Source organism: Hyalella azteca, unplaced genomic scaffold (genome assembly GCF_000764305.2).
Source record: "Hyalella azteca isolate HAZT.00-mixed unplaced genomic scaffold, Hazt_2.0.2 contig5003, whole genome shotgun sequence".
Lineage (NCBI taxonomy): Eukaryota > Metazoa > Arthropoda > Malacostraca > Amphipoda > Hyalellidae > Hyalella > Hyalella azteca.
In genome coordinates, this window is record NW_025935210.1 from 58,529 (window position 1) to 76,703 (window position 18,175).

Genomic DNA, 18,175 nt, shown 5'->3' on the forward strand with positions numbered 1-18,175 from the left:
TCACTAAGCGATGGTCAGACGAGTAAGGTCACGTCAACCCGAACGTCAACCACCATTCTTTCATTATTAGTAAATATGAGATCGAGAATATTGTGTTCCCTTGTCGGCGACCGTACTTGCTGACTGAGAAAATGTTCCACAGCAAACTTCACAAGTTGGGCTTCTTGAGTTCTGTCGCGGTCGTCGACCTCAAAGGCGTCAGGGCTTGTCCAACGGATTCATGGGAGATTGAAGTCCCCACCAATTATCAGGCTGGGGGCTGGGTCACCCAGTACAGCCACCCTTGTCTCTATTTCCCTAAGGGTTTTGTTAAAATTTTCCGGTGGACAAGCAGGCGGTCTATAGACTATGGCTACGCACAGGTCAAAAATTTTTTTATGTGGAGTAGCTGAAAATAAAATAAATTTTTTTTTATGTGGAGTAGCTGAAATAAAATCTTAGGATGAAATAAAACTCGGTTTTAAAGTAGTTCATAGAAATACATTTAGAATAAAAGGAATGTGCGGGCTACAGGCTTGATAGCAGGTACACGTAGAGAGGGAAGAGTGGCGTCCATCACCTCTCATTTAATATATCATCAGAAAAGCTCAAACGTTAGAACCATATGAAACACAATAAAGATCATTGGTTCAAAAAATTTCTCATCTTCTTACCAAAATAGTCTTGCCAGAACAAACATGGTATTACTTTCACTAATCCCTTTGATACGAAAGTTTCCTGCGGGAAATAAGTCACATTTCGATTGACGGCAAATTGGATTGCGACTCACATTAGGTAGCACCGGTCATGATCTCCAACACAGGCAGTAATCATATCCTTCTGGACGGAACATGATACATGAATCATACATGATAACCATCATTATTTCATTGTAACATTCACTTCAATACAATATCTGTAATTTTACAGAACGATGAACATCACTTTCGAGTGACTGTACCTAGTGCAAAGGACGATCATTCACGAAATTAATGCTCAGATTACTTGACTACCCCGGATGCTACTTATTTATTTCGGCAACAATAAACTATTTTTCGGTTCTGAATAAAGTTTGAGCGGCGTATAGGGTGACGGGGAGACGTTGAGGTCAATGTACACGAGGACAGTATATAGTGGCGTCAACTTTCAAATACTGACCACCACTATTTACCATGCTATTGGCCTCGTGTATTGGCGCTACTGGTAAATGACCAAGTAAACTTTTAAATGAGGCCAGTAGCATGATAATTAGTGGCTATTGGTATTTGACAGTTGTACTGGCGGCCACTACTGGACCTGTGTACAAGGACCATTACACTGAGAGGTCAGGACCAGGGAGGCTAGGCACCCAACACAGGGCTAGGCACCCAACAGGGAGGCTAGGCACCCGCTTTGAGGGTTGACATAATACATGCTTACACCATTTACAATGAGATCAGATCATAGTCTTCCATATCATCAAACACAATTAGACACTTGAGGTAAAGTTCTGTTCCACACGGAGCTAATATCCACATTGTAAGTACATTAGGGCCTTACTAAAAAATCTTTCCGCCTTGCATGATTTTATGTTATATATAATTTAACCTTCTATAGTCTTATATTAATCAGATCAGAGACACGTGAGTATGTCACTTATAACGTGCTGAATGCTGCTACGGCAACACTTATACACAACTAGATGCGGTTCTAGCAAACCTAGATGCGAATGCATGCATCTCGTCGCATCTAGCAATACTAGAAACGATCAGAACGGACATCTTACGTATCAAGTAAGCCTAGATGCGAACGGAACAAACCTCTTCACATCTAGTAATACTAGACACGATCATAACAGACATCTTACGTATCAAGTAAGCCTAGATGCGAACGGAACAAACCTCTTCACATCTAGTAATACTAGACACGATCAAAACAGACATCTTACGTATCAAGTAAGCCTAGATGCGAACGGAACAAACCTCTTCGCATCTAGTAATACTAGACACGTTCATAACAGACATCTTACGTATCAAGTAAGCCTAGATGCGAACAGAACAAACCTCTTCGCATCTAGTAATACTAGATACGATCAAATCTGATATCTTACGTATCAAGTAAGCCTAGATGCGAATGGAACACACATCGTTCGTGTTCTGGAATACTTTGTCATGTCGTAACACCAGCACACGTGAGAAGAACATCACAAAATAATAATATTTCCCTGGAATCTGAGATTCTATACGTAGTAATAATACATCGTCAGGAAGAAATAAATAATGCTGAGACAAATACAAATGAGTACAACGACTTCCGCAGAATATATTAAAATCCTGATATTTTTCGAGATAAACGAGAGGCCGCTCGAACTTAAGGCAGGGACACGGCTTGTCTGCAGATGAAATGACAATTTGTATGTACTACTAGAGAATGCCGAATATTTTCAACCAGCAACACAAAACTTAAGTAAAAGCTGCCTAAATTAAGGAAATGAAAAGTGTATTTCAAATAACAATTAAAATAAGAGTTAGTCACAGGAATAAGAAAACGTCAGAGCTCAGTACTGAGCCAAAAACATAGCAATTAAAAACAGATGAATTTGTCCAGCGCTTCTAATATGGACGAAACAAACACTTGTGAAATATGGAAGAGGTTTGAGCTTAGCCTAAACAAAGACGACGGACACGCACCTACCATACCCTCATTCATTCACCACAATGAATGAATGAGGTTCAATGAATGAACGAATTCAATGAGATTCCAAGACCAACTCCAACGTTTCTCGCAATATTTCCGCGAATCTCGATCAAATTGAAACATATCCTTATAATAATTGAAACAATGGAGTCCAATGCTCTGTAGCAGAAAATATTGGGTGCTGAAATTATCCCATTATAGCCCAAAGTGTATCAAATAGTAAAAATATATGATGACTTAAATCTGTACCTCATTTGTGATTAAATTCGCGCCTGACACAAACTGTGCAGTTTAAAATCCAGGGATGCTTGAAGGCTTAACTTATGGACTCATTAATTACCCTAAGCAAATAAAGCAAGAGTATAAAGAAGCAAAATATCAAAAGCACTATCTATGATACTATTGCAATATAATGTACGGACTTGCACACGTTTCATATCCAACTCTGTAACCTGTCAACATATTTATTGTACTTTGTTCCTTGCCAGCGCATACAAGCTGCGTACCAATACACTTCCTGACACATTTCGCATGTTCCGTTAACATTAAAACTAATACATCTCTAGGATACTATTATAGGCAAGCTCTGAGTTCATTTCCGTATGTGAATTAGGATTTTAGTAGGAAAATTACATGAGAACTAATTAGCACATCATACCTCGAATTCTCAGCCGAGTGAAGTTACAAGACATGGAATAGAAATGTTCGCCTTGCCGTAAATTCTAATTATTCTATCAGATCAACATATCTCGTAAGTCAATGAGTCTGCACAGCAGAAATTACAGATCATCTTGTTATGTAAGAAGTCAAACCCCATATACTTGTGGCAACCAGAGGACTGGTTTCAAAGAGTCCAACTATTTTGCAGCAATGCAGGATTGAATCGCCTTCAATATAACAACACAACTTATCAGTCAATTCAAATTGCAAATCGTCAGCACATAATATATCAATACAAGAGCATATCAGTCATAATATGAACTTACTGCTGCCAACAATCACATTGTTGCCTCACATTTGTAAGCAATTCTTCATCTTGAAATAAGTATGTCGACCAAACGAGTTACGTAGAAACCACATCTTTCCCCTCGAATTATGCAGAACAAAGTGAAGGGACAACTGACAAAGATGTGTTTCGTAATGAAATAAATAATTCAATCCTATAAATTATTCAAGGAGAATAAATTCAGGTAAATTAGGGACCATGTGCATTAAATTATTCGGATAAATCTGAATGATCGGCGGTACGCTTGAGACTTTATACTCGTTGCACGACGACAACAATTATTGGAGTGAAGACAAAAAGTAGCTGGAGTATTAAACAAATTTTACCTCAACGCGTCCGGTTTCAATTTCATCTTGCATGCACGGAACATTTCACAAAAGCTACATTTCATGAAACATACAGGCTTAGCAATATAAAAAAATATTTGGACCCAGAAATTGAATAAATTTTATACTCTGAGAAACCATCCTCGGCGCTTAAAAAATCAAGCTGCCTCATCACAAAAATAAACTAGTGTTTTCGGCAGGATAATAACGAGCTCTGGACGCGTTATGCTTAACCGCTATTAAAAGAAGTGCCAAGCTGCCTGCAGTGAGAGATAAAGCATGGAAGTAGAGAGCTATCGTCCTTCGACTTGCTAAAGCTGCGATATCTTAATACCACTAGCAGTAATGTTGGGAAACATAGCACGTTACAAGACGGGCGACCCAACATAATAATTGTGCCAGCTGCCGGACTTCGTGAGTTAGAATCTTGCAGAAGATCACTGAGAACTATCATGTAGCTCACTATGAGCCATCATGTAGCTCACTATGAGCTATCATACAGGTCACTATGAGCCATCATGCAGGTCTCTATGAGCCATCATGCAGCTCACTATGAGCCATCATGCAGGTCTCTATGAGCCGTCATGTAGCTCACTATGAGCCATCATGCAGCTCACTATGAGCCATCATGCAGGTCTCAATAAACTATCTCTCTGCGCATATCTTGGCGACGCACTCGAGGGCGGCAGCGAGGTCATCAAAGACGGGCACGCCGTCCTTGCGGGCCAGGTCCGTGAGGTAGCTGCGTCCGCGGTTGTAGTCCTTCGTCGCGTACTTGGACAACTGCGGCGGGAGGTACAATGAGTGATGCATCGTAGGTAAAATAGTCACTTTTCATACAGACAATATCTAGTATAGACAATATCTATACTAGAATCAGGATAGATAATAATGAGTTTAGCACAAAATTAACTGACGGAAGACATTCACTGTTAAATATCATCTCAAAAAATCTTATGTAACCACGAATACCATTATTTCATTTAGGTTACATAAACTGCACGTAGCTCGGCTTCGTTCCATACCGTACCAAATTTTTTGGGAACTAAATACCGAGACTATTTCTTATAAAATGCGCACAAAAAGATCTTATGGGAAAGATTAATTCGTCATATTTCGGTAATACGAACAAATACTTACAAACTATGTAGTCTATCGAGACTGTGTAACTCACCATCTCCCCGTCCACTGGACTACCCACGGTCAAGTCTTGTACGCAGAGCACAACCTTGCGACCCAACCCGACGTAGTGTGCAGCCTGCGCAATACAAGTTAATTATAATTAATGACAATGATTATTGTGAGATTAATTAATGACTAATGAGAACACAAACACGCAGAATCAAGTAAATAGATACATTAGAAACGATAATCTTTTAAATAGAAATGCCTTGTTGTTGCTGTGGCATTTATTTGGATACCACCAAAGATATATAAACAACCCGTAATAACTCAAATGCTGGATGATTCAGCTCCTATCATTTAACATGGAACACAACAACGTATTCATTAACACCACAGAAATATTTCCCGTCTGAGCGCCGGCGGGTAAGGCCGTTATCTTCATTCCTCTGACCTCGCTGTCACATTTCACAGTTTGTACTATAATTTCATTTGAATTATAAAAAATGGGAGAGTACTTTCTAACTTTCCATTCATATGATTCGTGTAAACTGGTAGGATTAATTTACAAGTTATAAACGTACCATAGCCATGGCAGAAACACTTCTAGTTTTATTAGAGATGACAAACAGCAGAACGTGACACTTGTCAACATTGGCAGCTTCACTCGGCAACAGCCGTCCGTTTCCATCAAGAACTTCAGGACAAAGGCAGGCACATTCAGAGGAATCGGTGCTTACTTCAGCAGACATTTTTCTGCAGTTGTTCACAACACTCCGACTGTTCTTTCTTCTGTCGGGTGACGTGTTTCTTGGTAAACTGAATTCCCCCGTGACGCTAGTTCTGTTTTCATCCACGACATCATGGGAATTTAACGAAGACCTTGAAGAGTTGGAGGCAACGCGCGAAGAGGAGTTACAGTGCATGACAGGATATTTCTGCACTGGAAGGCAGCTATCCGCCTCCCGAGGGTTGGAGTTCGAGTGTAAATCAGGGGAAACCGGAAGCTCAGTATTGGAGTTTGTGTGAGTAAATAACTGATTATTGCATTGGTTGTTGATGCAGAACGGGGAACAGAATGTCAGGCCGTGTTTACGCAGGAACGGCTCGGCGACGTCGTTGCGCCATGCGTCGTGTTGCACGTAAGTGCCCCCGAGGTAAACGTCCACGGGATGGACCGGCCCACCGTTGACGGTCTTGTGGGTGGGCGCCACCACGGGCATGGCCGCCTCACGCCGCGCATGCCGAAGAGAACGCCGGGGCGATGAGAAGCCTAGAATATAAACTGAGTAATAATATAGTTGAACCACTTAAATATAAATATATTTATATAGAGTCAAGTTAACAATGTTACGCTAAAGAGTAAAAAATCACTACGTAGTAATCTTCAAACAATGAATCGTTCAGCGAACGAAGCGTTAATGTCACCACACGCTGCCACTAACCAAGGGCGCGCTGCAGGGGCGTGACGACGCTGTTGGTGAACACGTCCCTGATGCGGCGCAGCTCAGCTCTTGGCTCGCTGAACTCAGCGACTACGCAACTCAGCTCCTCCAGCGTCAGCGTGACCTCCTTCAGCGCCAGCTCGCTGCTGTCAACGCTCACGCTGCTGCCACTCACTCCTGACACAATCAGGAATTTTATATTTCAATGAAGGAGCAAATAAATATTCTTATACCTTTTTTCTTCGGATACATTAGGCCATACATATTATTTATATCGTAAGCCTTCCATATTATTGATTTCACTAGGCATAATAACGAAGGTAACAATCAGTTAAAAAATTATTAACAAGGCTTCACCTCTGCTGACGCAAACTCTCTACTATTCACTAGTACAGTGCCGCCACTAACGCTCTCAATGTACGCAAAATTCAAAGTTTCCTCCCCACCAATGATGGTGATACGTAATCAGGAATATTGCGCTTAGTCTCACTATTGGACTGGAAGAGTCTCACCTTTCTTGCTTTCTTGGCAGCGATGATGGTGATATCAGGAATATTGCGCTTAGTCTCACTACTGAACTGGACGAGTCTCAACTTTCTTGGCATCGATGATGGTGATATCAGAAATATTGCGCTTAGTCTCACTATTGAACTGGACGAGTCTCACCTTTCTTGGCAGCGATGATGGTGAGCAGTTCCTCCTGAGACAGAAGTCTGCCCGTGACGGAAGAGAAGAGTTTGCTGGCCTCCCCCAGGGACACGACGGCACGACCACGGTACGCCGTCTGCAGCTTCGTCAGGTTAGGGCTGACGTGCAGCTCAGGGTGGCGCACGAGCGTTACGTTGTCGCACGCGCCGAGCTGCTGCGGCCAAATGTCTTCGCGTAGCACCTGGCAAAATAATGCAAGCATAGATTTTTTATCTGGCGATCCTTTTAAACGTAGAATAAAGTATATTGTTTGGCAAACAGCATGGATTTTTTATCTGGCGCTCCTTTAAAACGTAGAATAAAGTGTATTGGTTGGCAAATAATGCCAGCATGTATTTTTTATCTGGCGATCCTCTTAAACGTTGAATAAACTATATTGTTTGGCAAATAATGCCAGCATGTATTTTTTATCTGGCGCTCTTTTTAAACGTAGAATAAAGTATATTGTTTGTAAAATTGCATAGTTCATTAAACAAGAATTCCAGATATAAAAAAGGATTTATTTCATACTTGGTTCTTCATTCGATGGCACATCGAAACTATAGTGTACCGGTAACGTAAGTATCATGCATGCAAAGAATGACGAATATGAAATATTATTGCATGAAATTCTAACAAATTGCTCACCTTAGCAGTGCAGGAGAGCGCGTGCGGCAGCTGCGAGAAGACAGGAATGCCGCGACGCTCGACCAGGTCTTGGACGGTGTTGAGGCCTCCTGAGAGCTCCTCGAACTCCCTGCCGTACAAACACACAATAAATACAAACATTCAATTAATACAAACACACAATCAATACAAACACACAATCATTACTACACTTTTGATGGTAGCTCCATTCATTATTTACGTAGTCGGTAATGAATTGGTGATTGTATTTAGGCTACTAATTTTACAGCATGATAAATTTAACAAACACTTTTAATGAGTTCGAGGAAAATTTAAAAGTACAATGATAAAAAGCTTGTAATGTAATCTAAAATCCAGCAACGCTAGATATTTTTATTCATTTCATCGTTGTAACAAAGAAGAACTGTAGAATGAACTGTACGCTGTACCAAATTTTGACAAGGCAGTGTTCCCGTTTATTTCAGACCTAGATAAAATGTCCTCATAAATGCCTCTTTATGCTTATAAAACATTTCATTTACCTTTACAAAATCCTCTTCCTTCGTGTAAACATTTCCTGCTGACCTTACAAAGACATAAAGATAAGATCTCGCCTACCTCTTGCTCATAGGTTCTCCCTCGATGATGTGTCCAGGTCCAGGATAAGTGTCCAGCACTAGTATGATCTTCCTGGGCAGCGCCGCCATGTAGGCAACCTCGACCATGGACGCCACGTTGCGCGTCCGGCGGTCAAACACGAAGAATAAAACTGACGCCGAGCTCTTGGCTTGGTGCTCGCGCTCCAGTAGGGCTTCTTCCCAATGTGTAACTTGCTGCATACAACACAAAATTACATTAATTACCGTATTGACTAATATTTCATTTTCAATTTATATTTTATAAAAATTTAAAATTGTACGAGAAGCGCTTTTTCCAGTGTGTAACTTGCTGCATGCAACGAAATTACATTAATTATTGACTAATATTTCATTTTTAATTTATACGGTATTTTACAAAGGTTGCGCCTCCGTCCAATTCTGCGTACGAATAAAAATTGTATGAGAAGCACTTCTTCCCAGTGTGCAACTTGCTGCATACCACACAAAATTACATTGATTATTGACTAATATTTCAATTATAATTCATATTTTACAAGGGTTGAGCCTCCGTTCAATGCTGCGTACGAATATAAATTGTATGAGAAGCGCTTCTTCCCAGTGCGTAACTTGCTGCATGACACAACGAAATTACATTAATTAGTGACTATATTTCGTTTTCAGTTCATATTTTACTAAAGTTGTGCCTCCGTCTAATGTTGCGTTTGACCAAAAATTGGATTGGAAGCGCTTTTTCCCAGTACGTAACTAGCTATATATTAAAATTAAAAAAAATTAAAATTAGATTAATTATTGACTATATTATATTTTTAGGTCATGTTTCACAAGAGTAGCTCTATTAGAAGCAATATTAGAGCTACTTCACTTATAAATTACGAATACTGGATGATAAAATATATTTCTATGAGATGAACTAGACAATAGCCACAAGCTCACGGGATTATAGAAGGAGATGCCGAGGGCGCGCAGCGTGGGGATGGCCACATCCTGACGCCACGACGTAGGATTGCAGGAACCGCCTAGGAACACTTCGCATGGCGCTGTTTTCTCTGCAATGCAACATGCCAGTTCATGCATAATATTGTGAGTGAAACAGCACTCTCTTATTATTAAATGTATTTTAGTGGTACGTACGGTTCTTGCTTCTTATTATGACCTTCATCACAAACTTTCAACATTGTTGGAGGGACTATACGTACTTCCACTTCAGAATTTTTACACCCGAATAAATAAATATTTTTTTTTGCATTCTTGGAGTCCAATCTAAGCTGCATAGAGTCTGATTTAAGCTAGACATTAATTCACTCAATTCTACAATTAAATCTAAAGCTTAATCAGGCAAAAACCTACGTCAGCCATAGCAAGTGAAGTTGATGCACGTCTCCAAGAATCATCACGATAAAAAGAATTTAGACCTATATAGCAATGATAAAACATTGTGAGAGATGAAATAATTCAATAAAATATTGCAGTGCGTCATATGCATTGGAAGGAAGAAGGCACCCACTTGCAGTGATGGTAGCGGGGTCACCGGGTCCGCGGTCCGAGCACTGCCGGCTGATGAGCGGCGGTGGGGGCGGTGATCTGGCGGGGGGAGGAAGGGGGGCCGTCATATGGGGCGGGGGAACTGTCATGTCACTGCAGCACTTCACACTAAATTATTATCAATAATCAATATTATTACTAAATAAATCAATCCAGAATTAACCAGGATTTCTCAATACAAGAGAAATCCGATAATTTTCTAAAGGAATGTTATAGTTTAAAAACAAACTTAGGTGAGGGACAAGAGGAATGGAAAGATGAATTCAACAACCTATATAGTAAGCAATTAAATAATGGAGACACAGAAAGGATGAAAATTTACAAGAAAATAAATAAATGGGTCCAGGAGACAAAAAATAAGGAGAAAATTATAATTATATTGCTTACTGCTTGGCATCAGACGCGGCAGGGGCATCATGATGAACAGCCTTTATAGTAGGAGGCACAAATAATTTAATAATAATATCAAATAATAATAAATAATGGAGGCACAAAGAGGACGAAAATTCACAAGAAAATATATAAATGGTGCCAGCAGACAAAAAAATTAATAACAAAATAAGAATTGAATGTCTCACTGCTTGACATCAGACGCGGGAGGCTGGGCACGGTAGCCTCGCTGCAGGTCCGTGGACAGAAGGCAGAACTCGCCGAAGCTGAGGAGGCTGTGCTGATGCGCCGCCCCCGACGCCGGCGACGAGCTGTGGTTGCCCCGACACTCGCGGGCAACGTGCATCATCTCGCACACTGAACAAACATTATACAACATAATACAACATAATAAAACATAATATAACATAGTAAAACATAATAAAACATAATACAAAATAATAAAACATAATATAAGATAGTGAAACATTATAAAATATAATAAACACAATACAAGATAATAAAACATAATATAACATAGTAAAACATAATACAACATAATAAAACATAATAAAACATAATACAACATAATAAAACACAATACAACATAACAAAACCTAATAAAATATTACAAATTCGACACAAAATCTATGAGAAGTACCAATCTAATTTGGAAATATACAAATAGAAAGACGAATACAGTAAACCAATGGGAATAGAAACAAATTTTAATTTTGTACATTTTGGACATAAAAATGTTATTAACGGTTTAATGCGAGCTGCCTGCCCACCGATAAGCCTACCATATTTTCAACATTGAATAGCTCAACATTTTCTTACTCATCTTACTAGCAAGATGCGTGAAGCATAATTATTAAATATCAAATTACGCTCGTGGTACGCTTGCGTGATTTCACGATAAAAGCGACAATAAAGTAAATACAGTAAATAAAGACAGTAAAGTAAATAAAGTACCTAAATGAGGTAATTATTATTGACGAGACGGGGTCACCGAACTATTAATAGCATCGAGTACAAATGAAAACGATAGCCTAGCAGCTGGCATAAACTACATAGTCAAAAGTTCGTTAGGACGGCTATCACCCTGCCAACACGGTATCATGTCTACACAACTGATACGGACGCTCTTTAGCAAGATAAAATACTTATTACTAAATAAACACCCATTATTTTTTTAATAAAACAGATGTCCAGTAACCAAGCACTGCCTGTAAGCAAAGCTCAAGAACTGACACGATAACACACCAGAGGGAAAACCAGTCGGAAAATAACCCTGTTGAACAACATACCTACACATCAGGGGATGTTCCCGACAGTTTATGGCCATTTCGGCTGAGAAAGATACAAGATTTACATAAGGCTCATAAAAGTAGGAGCTCAAAATTAACGCTTAACAAATCAATTGACTAATCAACTTTATTTTCCGCAATATTAGCTTGAAAACGTAAGCCACTGTAGGTAAATCTAATCCAGTATAGACGATCTAATCCTTTAACACGATTATATATTTTAGCGACATGGCGTTGTTGATTTAAAAAAAACCAGCGATATGTTATCAAATATTTAAAAAAGTAAGCTAAAGAAAATGATATCGAACGCCGCCTTAAAAATTCAGGATGACGAACCCCAGCTGAACAAATTCGACAAAATAAACAATATTTGGGTACAACAAAATAAAATATTCTTGTAATTACGCCTTTGGTGTATTGTACTAGATACCCAATCGGTATTTAGGCGCAAGAATGGCACATACACAGCCATATAAATAAAATTTTAAATAAATCTTTACCATTAACCGTCATCAATGTTACTATACCCAAATGCCTGGCAGAAAGAGCTACCGTTAGTATAACGCAGAGTTGAACCTCTGTCACGTATATATACGCATATATGCATCAACCGTCGTCAATGGTATTCGTATCTAAATGCCTAGCAACTAGAGTTTCCGTCAGTAGACAGAGTTGATACTAGTCTCGTATGCATTAACCGTAATCGATGTTAAATATATAACCGTTTTTAAATAACACGCTTTTGATGATACGTCTCTGATAGACTGCATAAGGTAAAGGTTTCATTACTCGTGCTTGAAGGTAAAATAACAAGTTCTTCACAAATAATACTCAAGGGAAAAGAAACAATGCGCACGCCTGTTACGAGGAGATAAGATTTGACGTTATGAAGGACAGTTCTGAGACGCTGAGACTGGCAAGGACACTCCACGTCTCTAAGCAGAATATAGTTTTCTTTTCTTCTTCATATCGCGTTTTCAGAGTATATTTTTTCTTGTGTTATTTATGATACCACGAGGCTTGCTCATGTAAAAGGAACACAACTCACTAGATGTACAATAAAATATTATATAAAGTCTTAACGAAAAATATAAAGCAATTTGATAATATTAGCCATTATCTAATTGATATTAAAAAACGCAATAAGAGAAATGCATGAATTGCGCAGTAAAACTCGAGCCCTAAAATAGATTTCTTTAATTGGATACAGAATTATTCCATTTATAATATTTTAAATATTGAAATTTTACATATAAAATTCAGAATATAGTTTTAAATTAGGTATACGCGTATTAGGCAACTAGCTTGGCTAAAATATTCGTTAAAATAACTTAAATAAATATGGATATGAATAATTCTAATATTCTGTATATATTACACTCGTTATTCTGCAACTTAAAATACGCAAACGAAGTCCAAATTATGAAATTAATATTTATTTACTTTACTATAGTTACCGCCGTATAATTTAGTGAAAGTTACTTAATGCTGATGCGGCAGCGCAACGCTCCGAAAAAAACGCTCCTGTTTGAACGTATATCCTACAGGAAGAATATAGAGTTCCAAACTGAAGTGTCCCGAGAACATCCAGAAATTCATTAATCGAAGTATTTAAAAGTAATTTATAATTAATTGAATGACAACCGCAAACCCGCATAACGTAAACATTCGGCAGAGGACGACTGTGCACGACAGCGTTTAAAATCATGCATGCAGTTGCTACAGAAGAGCAGGTTTTTAGCGCATTTTCTCATTTATGGTAAAAATGCACTATTGTGCTCGCCATGTCCGTCTGTCCGTCCGTCTGTGTGTCCGTCCGTGACCTCAAGTTTTCGTCAACGAGAAAATGCGCTCTCTGTCACTCACTGCTGTGAGTACTGAGTTATATTATTTTTTTTCTACTCTGCTAAGATGTGCCGGGGAATGAAAGTCTACTTCGTAAAGATCGTTGACTTAACTCATTAGGGATTTGTGTTGTATGCGTTATTTTAAACTTACACTGCATTTCATAGGACAAAACTGTACAACCACTCAAGGCAATTAACGCACCCGCCTTAACAGTTATATTCCCACAGAAACCGTATTTAAGAATACAACACTATACAACCTTTGGAATAATTGAATAATATTCTATTATATATTAATATTAACTTCTACAAGTACTATGTACTGTTTAGCCCTCCCATGCGCTACAATCAACTTGATTGGCAAGCTCAATACACGTTCATTTGAGCGTAGTCATTGATTTGATAACAGGTAAATCTTACATCGACCGGTTAAGAGGCCCTGCCATATATATCGTTGGATAGCTGATAATGCTACAGCAACTCGTTAATTATAAGACCTCTCAGGCTTCTCAATTATCTAAACAGCTAGTTAATCTTGCATCGAGCGGTTACTTACGAGCCCTTTTACGATTATTTATCAAGATAACAAGTAATAATATTAGTTAATCTTGCATCGAGCGGTTAATTACGAAGTTACGAGCCCTTTTACGATTATTTACCAAGGCAACAAGTAAATCTAATATGAAACTATGAATAAAAGTTCTTTCTTAGACGGGACAATAGAAAAGAGCGATCTGATTTCAAGTAGAAATGTGAAGCCATGATACAGGAGCCAGCATGACACTGGCACATATTTGTACATGAATGTTTCCGAAGAATATCAGCTTACCGGAAAAGCGGAGTGAGTAACTCCATGTTGCACCACTCAGAACTACTAAACTACTATAAATGAGCATTTTGAAAGAATCCAAGTATAAAGTGAAACATGAATCATTGGCAAGATTCGACAGTATTTTTCCTGAGACACGAGAAACTAATAGCATTTCAAGTTCTTTGCCGCGGCACAAGACAAAATAGAAAGGGCAAAGATGCCGATTTTGGAGAATTTTCAAACACGAAGTCACGATAATCTTGCACATCGAATCTTCAAAATTTCATCGTGGGGAGGTAAGAAAAACGATCACAAATGCACTATACACTTCGTTATAAGTGAACAATACAAAGCGCTAAGATATCGCCTGTAGCTCAAAGGAAACGGCGAGATGCACTGAACAGTACCGACTGCAGATGTCATTTAAATACGAATATACGTGCACAGCTTATCGTAACTTGCACACCTCACTGATAATGCACACTACGTGAATCACTGATAACGGGAAATATTACGTCACAGAAGATCCTTGGGTATCACAACGAGAAAATCAAGGAAAATCCTATGGATGATGAAGCAAATAATTTTCCTCGAAAGCTTTGTTTGAAATTATTTCGATTCTGTTGCATTAGAATCGAAACCTGTAGGTGCATGAAGAACCTACATTACAAGAACAATGATCAGTTAAACCATAACTCCTTCTAATGAATCGCTGGAAAGTCCGCTGCATGATTCGGCACATGAATATTGTGGATCAAGTTGAGTTTTCAGCCATGGCGAAACACCAAGTCATTTTACTCCTCAAGAAAAAATCATTTTATACATAAATAATCTCAAACGATTACATTAATCCACTACCGTAAATACAATGACTTGTATAATGCTAAAGCACGTAAATCACGAACAGGCGAAACACTACTTCACAATAATGGATAAATTTATGGATAAGAAACCATATTTTAATTCTTTAATTTTCAGACAGTAAGAGTATTTACCGAGTCCAGAGATATCCAAGTCAAGAGATATCCACGAGCAATTCAGAGATATGCAAGTCAAGAGATGTCCACGAGCAATTCAGAGATATGCAAGTCAAGAGATATCCACGAGCAATTCAGGGACATACAATTCAAGAGATATCCACGAGCAATTCAGACATCCAAGTCAAGAGATATCCACGAGCAATCCAGAGACATCCAAGTCAAGGGGTATTCACGAGCAATCCAGAGACATATACAAGTCAAGAGATATCCACGAGCAATCCAGACATCCAAGCCAAGAGATATCCACGAGCAATTCAGAGACATCCAAGTCAAGAGATATCCATGAGCAATCCAGAGACATCCAAGTCAAGAGATATCCCCGAGCAATCCAGAGACATCCAAGTCAAGAGATATCCATGAGCAATCCAGAGACATCCAAGTCAAGAGATATCCCCGAGCAATCCAGAGACATAAAAGTCAAGAGATATCCACGAGCAATCCAGAGACATCCAAGTCAAGGGGTATCCACGAGCAATTCAGACATCCAAGTCAAGAGATATCCACGAGCAATCCAGAGATATACACATCATGGGAGATCGTAAGGCAACATGAAGAAAACCATAAGTGATACAATGCAAAAATCCAGTAGCAAGAATGCATCGTTGCAGAAAGTACTCGTGCGAACAATTTGTACATAGTCATTATCGAGTAGATAATAGAGGTAGCAATGCGAAGATTAAATACACATCCGATGCCAATTTATTAGTAATCACAGGAAAATATGCGTGTTCGACAATCTACCTAATGATGGTTACTTTGATCCCATTGTTCTTCAGACTGTCTTGGAGAAATGTAAGAAGATGCACGAACTTTTCGTCTACTGACGCTGACTGCCGTAAGGGCCTTTACATACAAATGACATTAATTGACGGTGGTTAATGTATCCGTATGCGAAGGAAGGGTTAGGTTAGGATGAACTATGCTAAACGCACTACATGAGATTCAAATGATATACTTTAATCTAAATTTTGACAGCGATGCTGCAATTTTTGAGGGGGAGCAATATATTTGCCAAAAAATTATTCACAACAGGAAAATAAGAGAATATAAAAAATTGATAGCAATTAATGAAGACTATAACAAGAACTCACTTAAAATCCAGATGAACAAATTCCTCAGAGCATCCGCAACATTCCTCTGGGTTCAGCAAATGAGTTAATGTAAGTTAAGTCATTCAAGAAATTTACATTAACTAAAGCACGTGATATTAGTTTAGAAAATTTAATTCTTATCTGAACTCTCAAGAGAACATACATAAGAGAACATAAGAGAACATAAATGAAGAAATAAACAATGAATAATTTCGCTGAAAATTTCTAGATAGCAGCCCTGTATAGGTCTGTATACCGGCACTGAAAGCAAAGAAGCGAATCCAATTAAAGAATCGTACGTCATTTAGACTTGCATATTGCAACAATAAGATGGAGAACGCTTCTCATTATAAGGTCTACATAAAATTCAACAATAATGCAAACAAATGCAACGACGACATTTAGTGACGTATATTGCGAAATAATTTAAGCACGCAAAGTGCATATATTGCAACAACAAGACTGAGTTCCCTACACATGATGAGGATATATAGCGTTTAAGAACTGATAAAGCAATTAAAATCACTTGACTGCTTAATCACTTAACTGACCACTTGAATTAATCACTTGACTGGTGAATTTTCTGGCTATTTTGCCAGAAAATTCTGGCTTGCTTTTAAATTTCTGATAAAGCAAGCGTCGTGGACATCGAGATGTGACTATTGCGAAATGATGCTAGCAAGCAAAATGCATATATATTGCAACAACAAGACGGAGTTCCCTACACATGATAGAGGCTACATAGCGTTCAAGAACTGATAAAGCAAGCGTCGGGGACATCGAGATGTGACTATTGCGAAATGATGCTGGCAAGCAAAGTGAGATTGGCGAGAAGAAGGCCAGCCAGAGAGGGAGATGTCGTCAGCAGCTATACCTTGCCATGACATCACAGTTGCTGCAGCAACAGCATACCAAGCGTGGCTTAGCTCGGTGCGGCAACATCAGCAACTTGGCTCGCTTCGTAACTATTTTAGCGCACACATAGAGCTATTTTTTACGTTTATTCCTCGAGCCACTCGCAAAACTATTGCGCGATCTTAACAATAGCCCCTTGCTATTATGGGTTGAATAAAAACCGCTTAAAAAATCCGTATGATAAAATATGAACCGAATTAATTACGGATTTGTTCATAGCATCAAAACATGCACATGCGTCCAAACATATTCCAACTCGCTGCATTTATCCTTTCTTCTGTTGACTTCAGATCAGCAACTTTTGGGCGAAACTCCATTTCTAGTTCTTGGTCGTAACTCCGATGTCCCGAACATAAATTTCTGTTAGAATTAATTTAAAAATTTCAATTCTGCACCCAAAACAAGCATGTCATTGAAGCTGCAACATATGACCACTAATCAGATCATCCAATATGTTCTCTACAATAGTTATGAGATCATACATATAAGATAATCCTCATGTATTCAGGACGTACACTGAGACAGGCCATGACGACATCGCCTAAACAAGGAGCAGTAGAGAAAGCAACTCCTGAGAACCAGCCGGCCGGACAGCTGGGCCAGGGAATTAGCCTATCATGGTCAATGATTGTTGATTAAACGTTGTTTTAGCTACATTGATTAAACGTTCTTTCAAACACGTTGATTAAAAGTTGTTCAAGTACGTTGATTAAACTTTGTTTTAAACACGTTGATTAAACGTTGTTTCAACCACGTTGATTA

The 18,175-nt window shown here is 38.8% G+C and overlaps 1 protein-coding gene across 2 annotated transcripts in view; it reads right to left on the bottom strand.

Annotated features, from left to right (window-relative positions):
* Window positions 1-458: 458 nt before the first annotated feature.
* Window positions 459-18,175, bottom strand: part of LOC108665078 — a 31,292-nt gene continuing 13,575 nt past the window's right edge. For both annotated transcript variants that reach the window (XM_018151794.2, XM_018151796.1), the window contains 10 exons: window positions 10,609-10,777; window positions 9,993-10,069; window positions 9,422-9,534; window positions 8,487-8,701; window positions 7,890-7,998; window positions 7,221-7,443; window positions 6,555-6,731; window positions 5,694-6,382; window positions 5,162-5,245; window positions 459-4,770 (listed from right to left, as the gene is read on the bottom strand). In XM_018151794.2, the coding sequence (XP_018007283.1) occupies window positions 4,633-4,770; window positions 5,162-5,245; window positions 5,694-6,382; window positions 6,555-6,731; window positions 7,221-7,443; window positions 7,890-7,998; window positions 8,487-8,701; window positions 9,422-9,534; window positions 9,993-10,069; window positions 10,609-10,777 (1,994 nt within the window). In that variant the 3' untranslated portion in view covers window positions 459-4,632. The remainder of the gene's footprint in view (window positions 4,771-5,161; window positions 5,246-5,693; window positions 6,383-6,554; window positions 6,732-7,220; window positions 7,444-7,889; window positions 7,999-8,486; window positions 8,702-9,421; window positions 9,535-9,992; window positions 10,070-10,608; window positions 10,778-18,175) is intronic.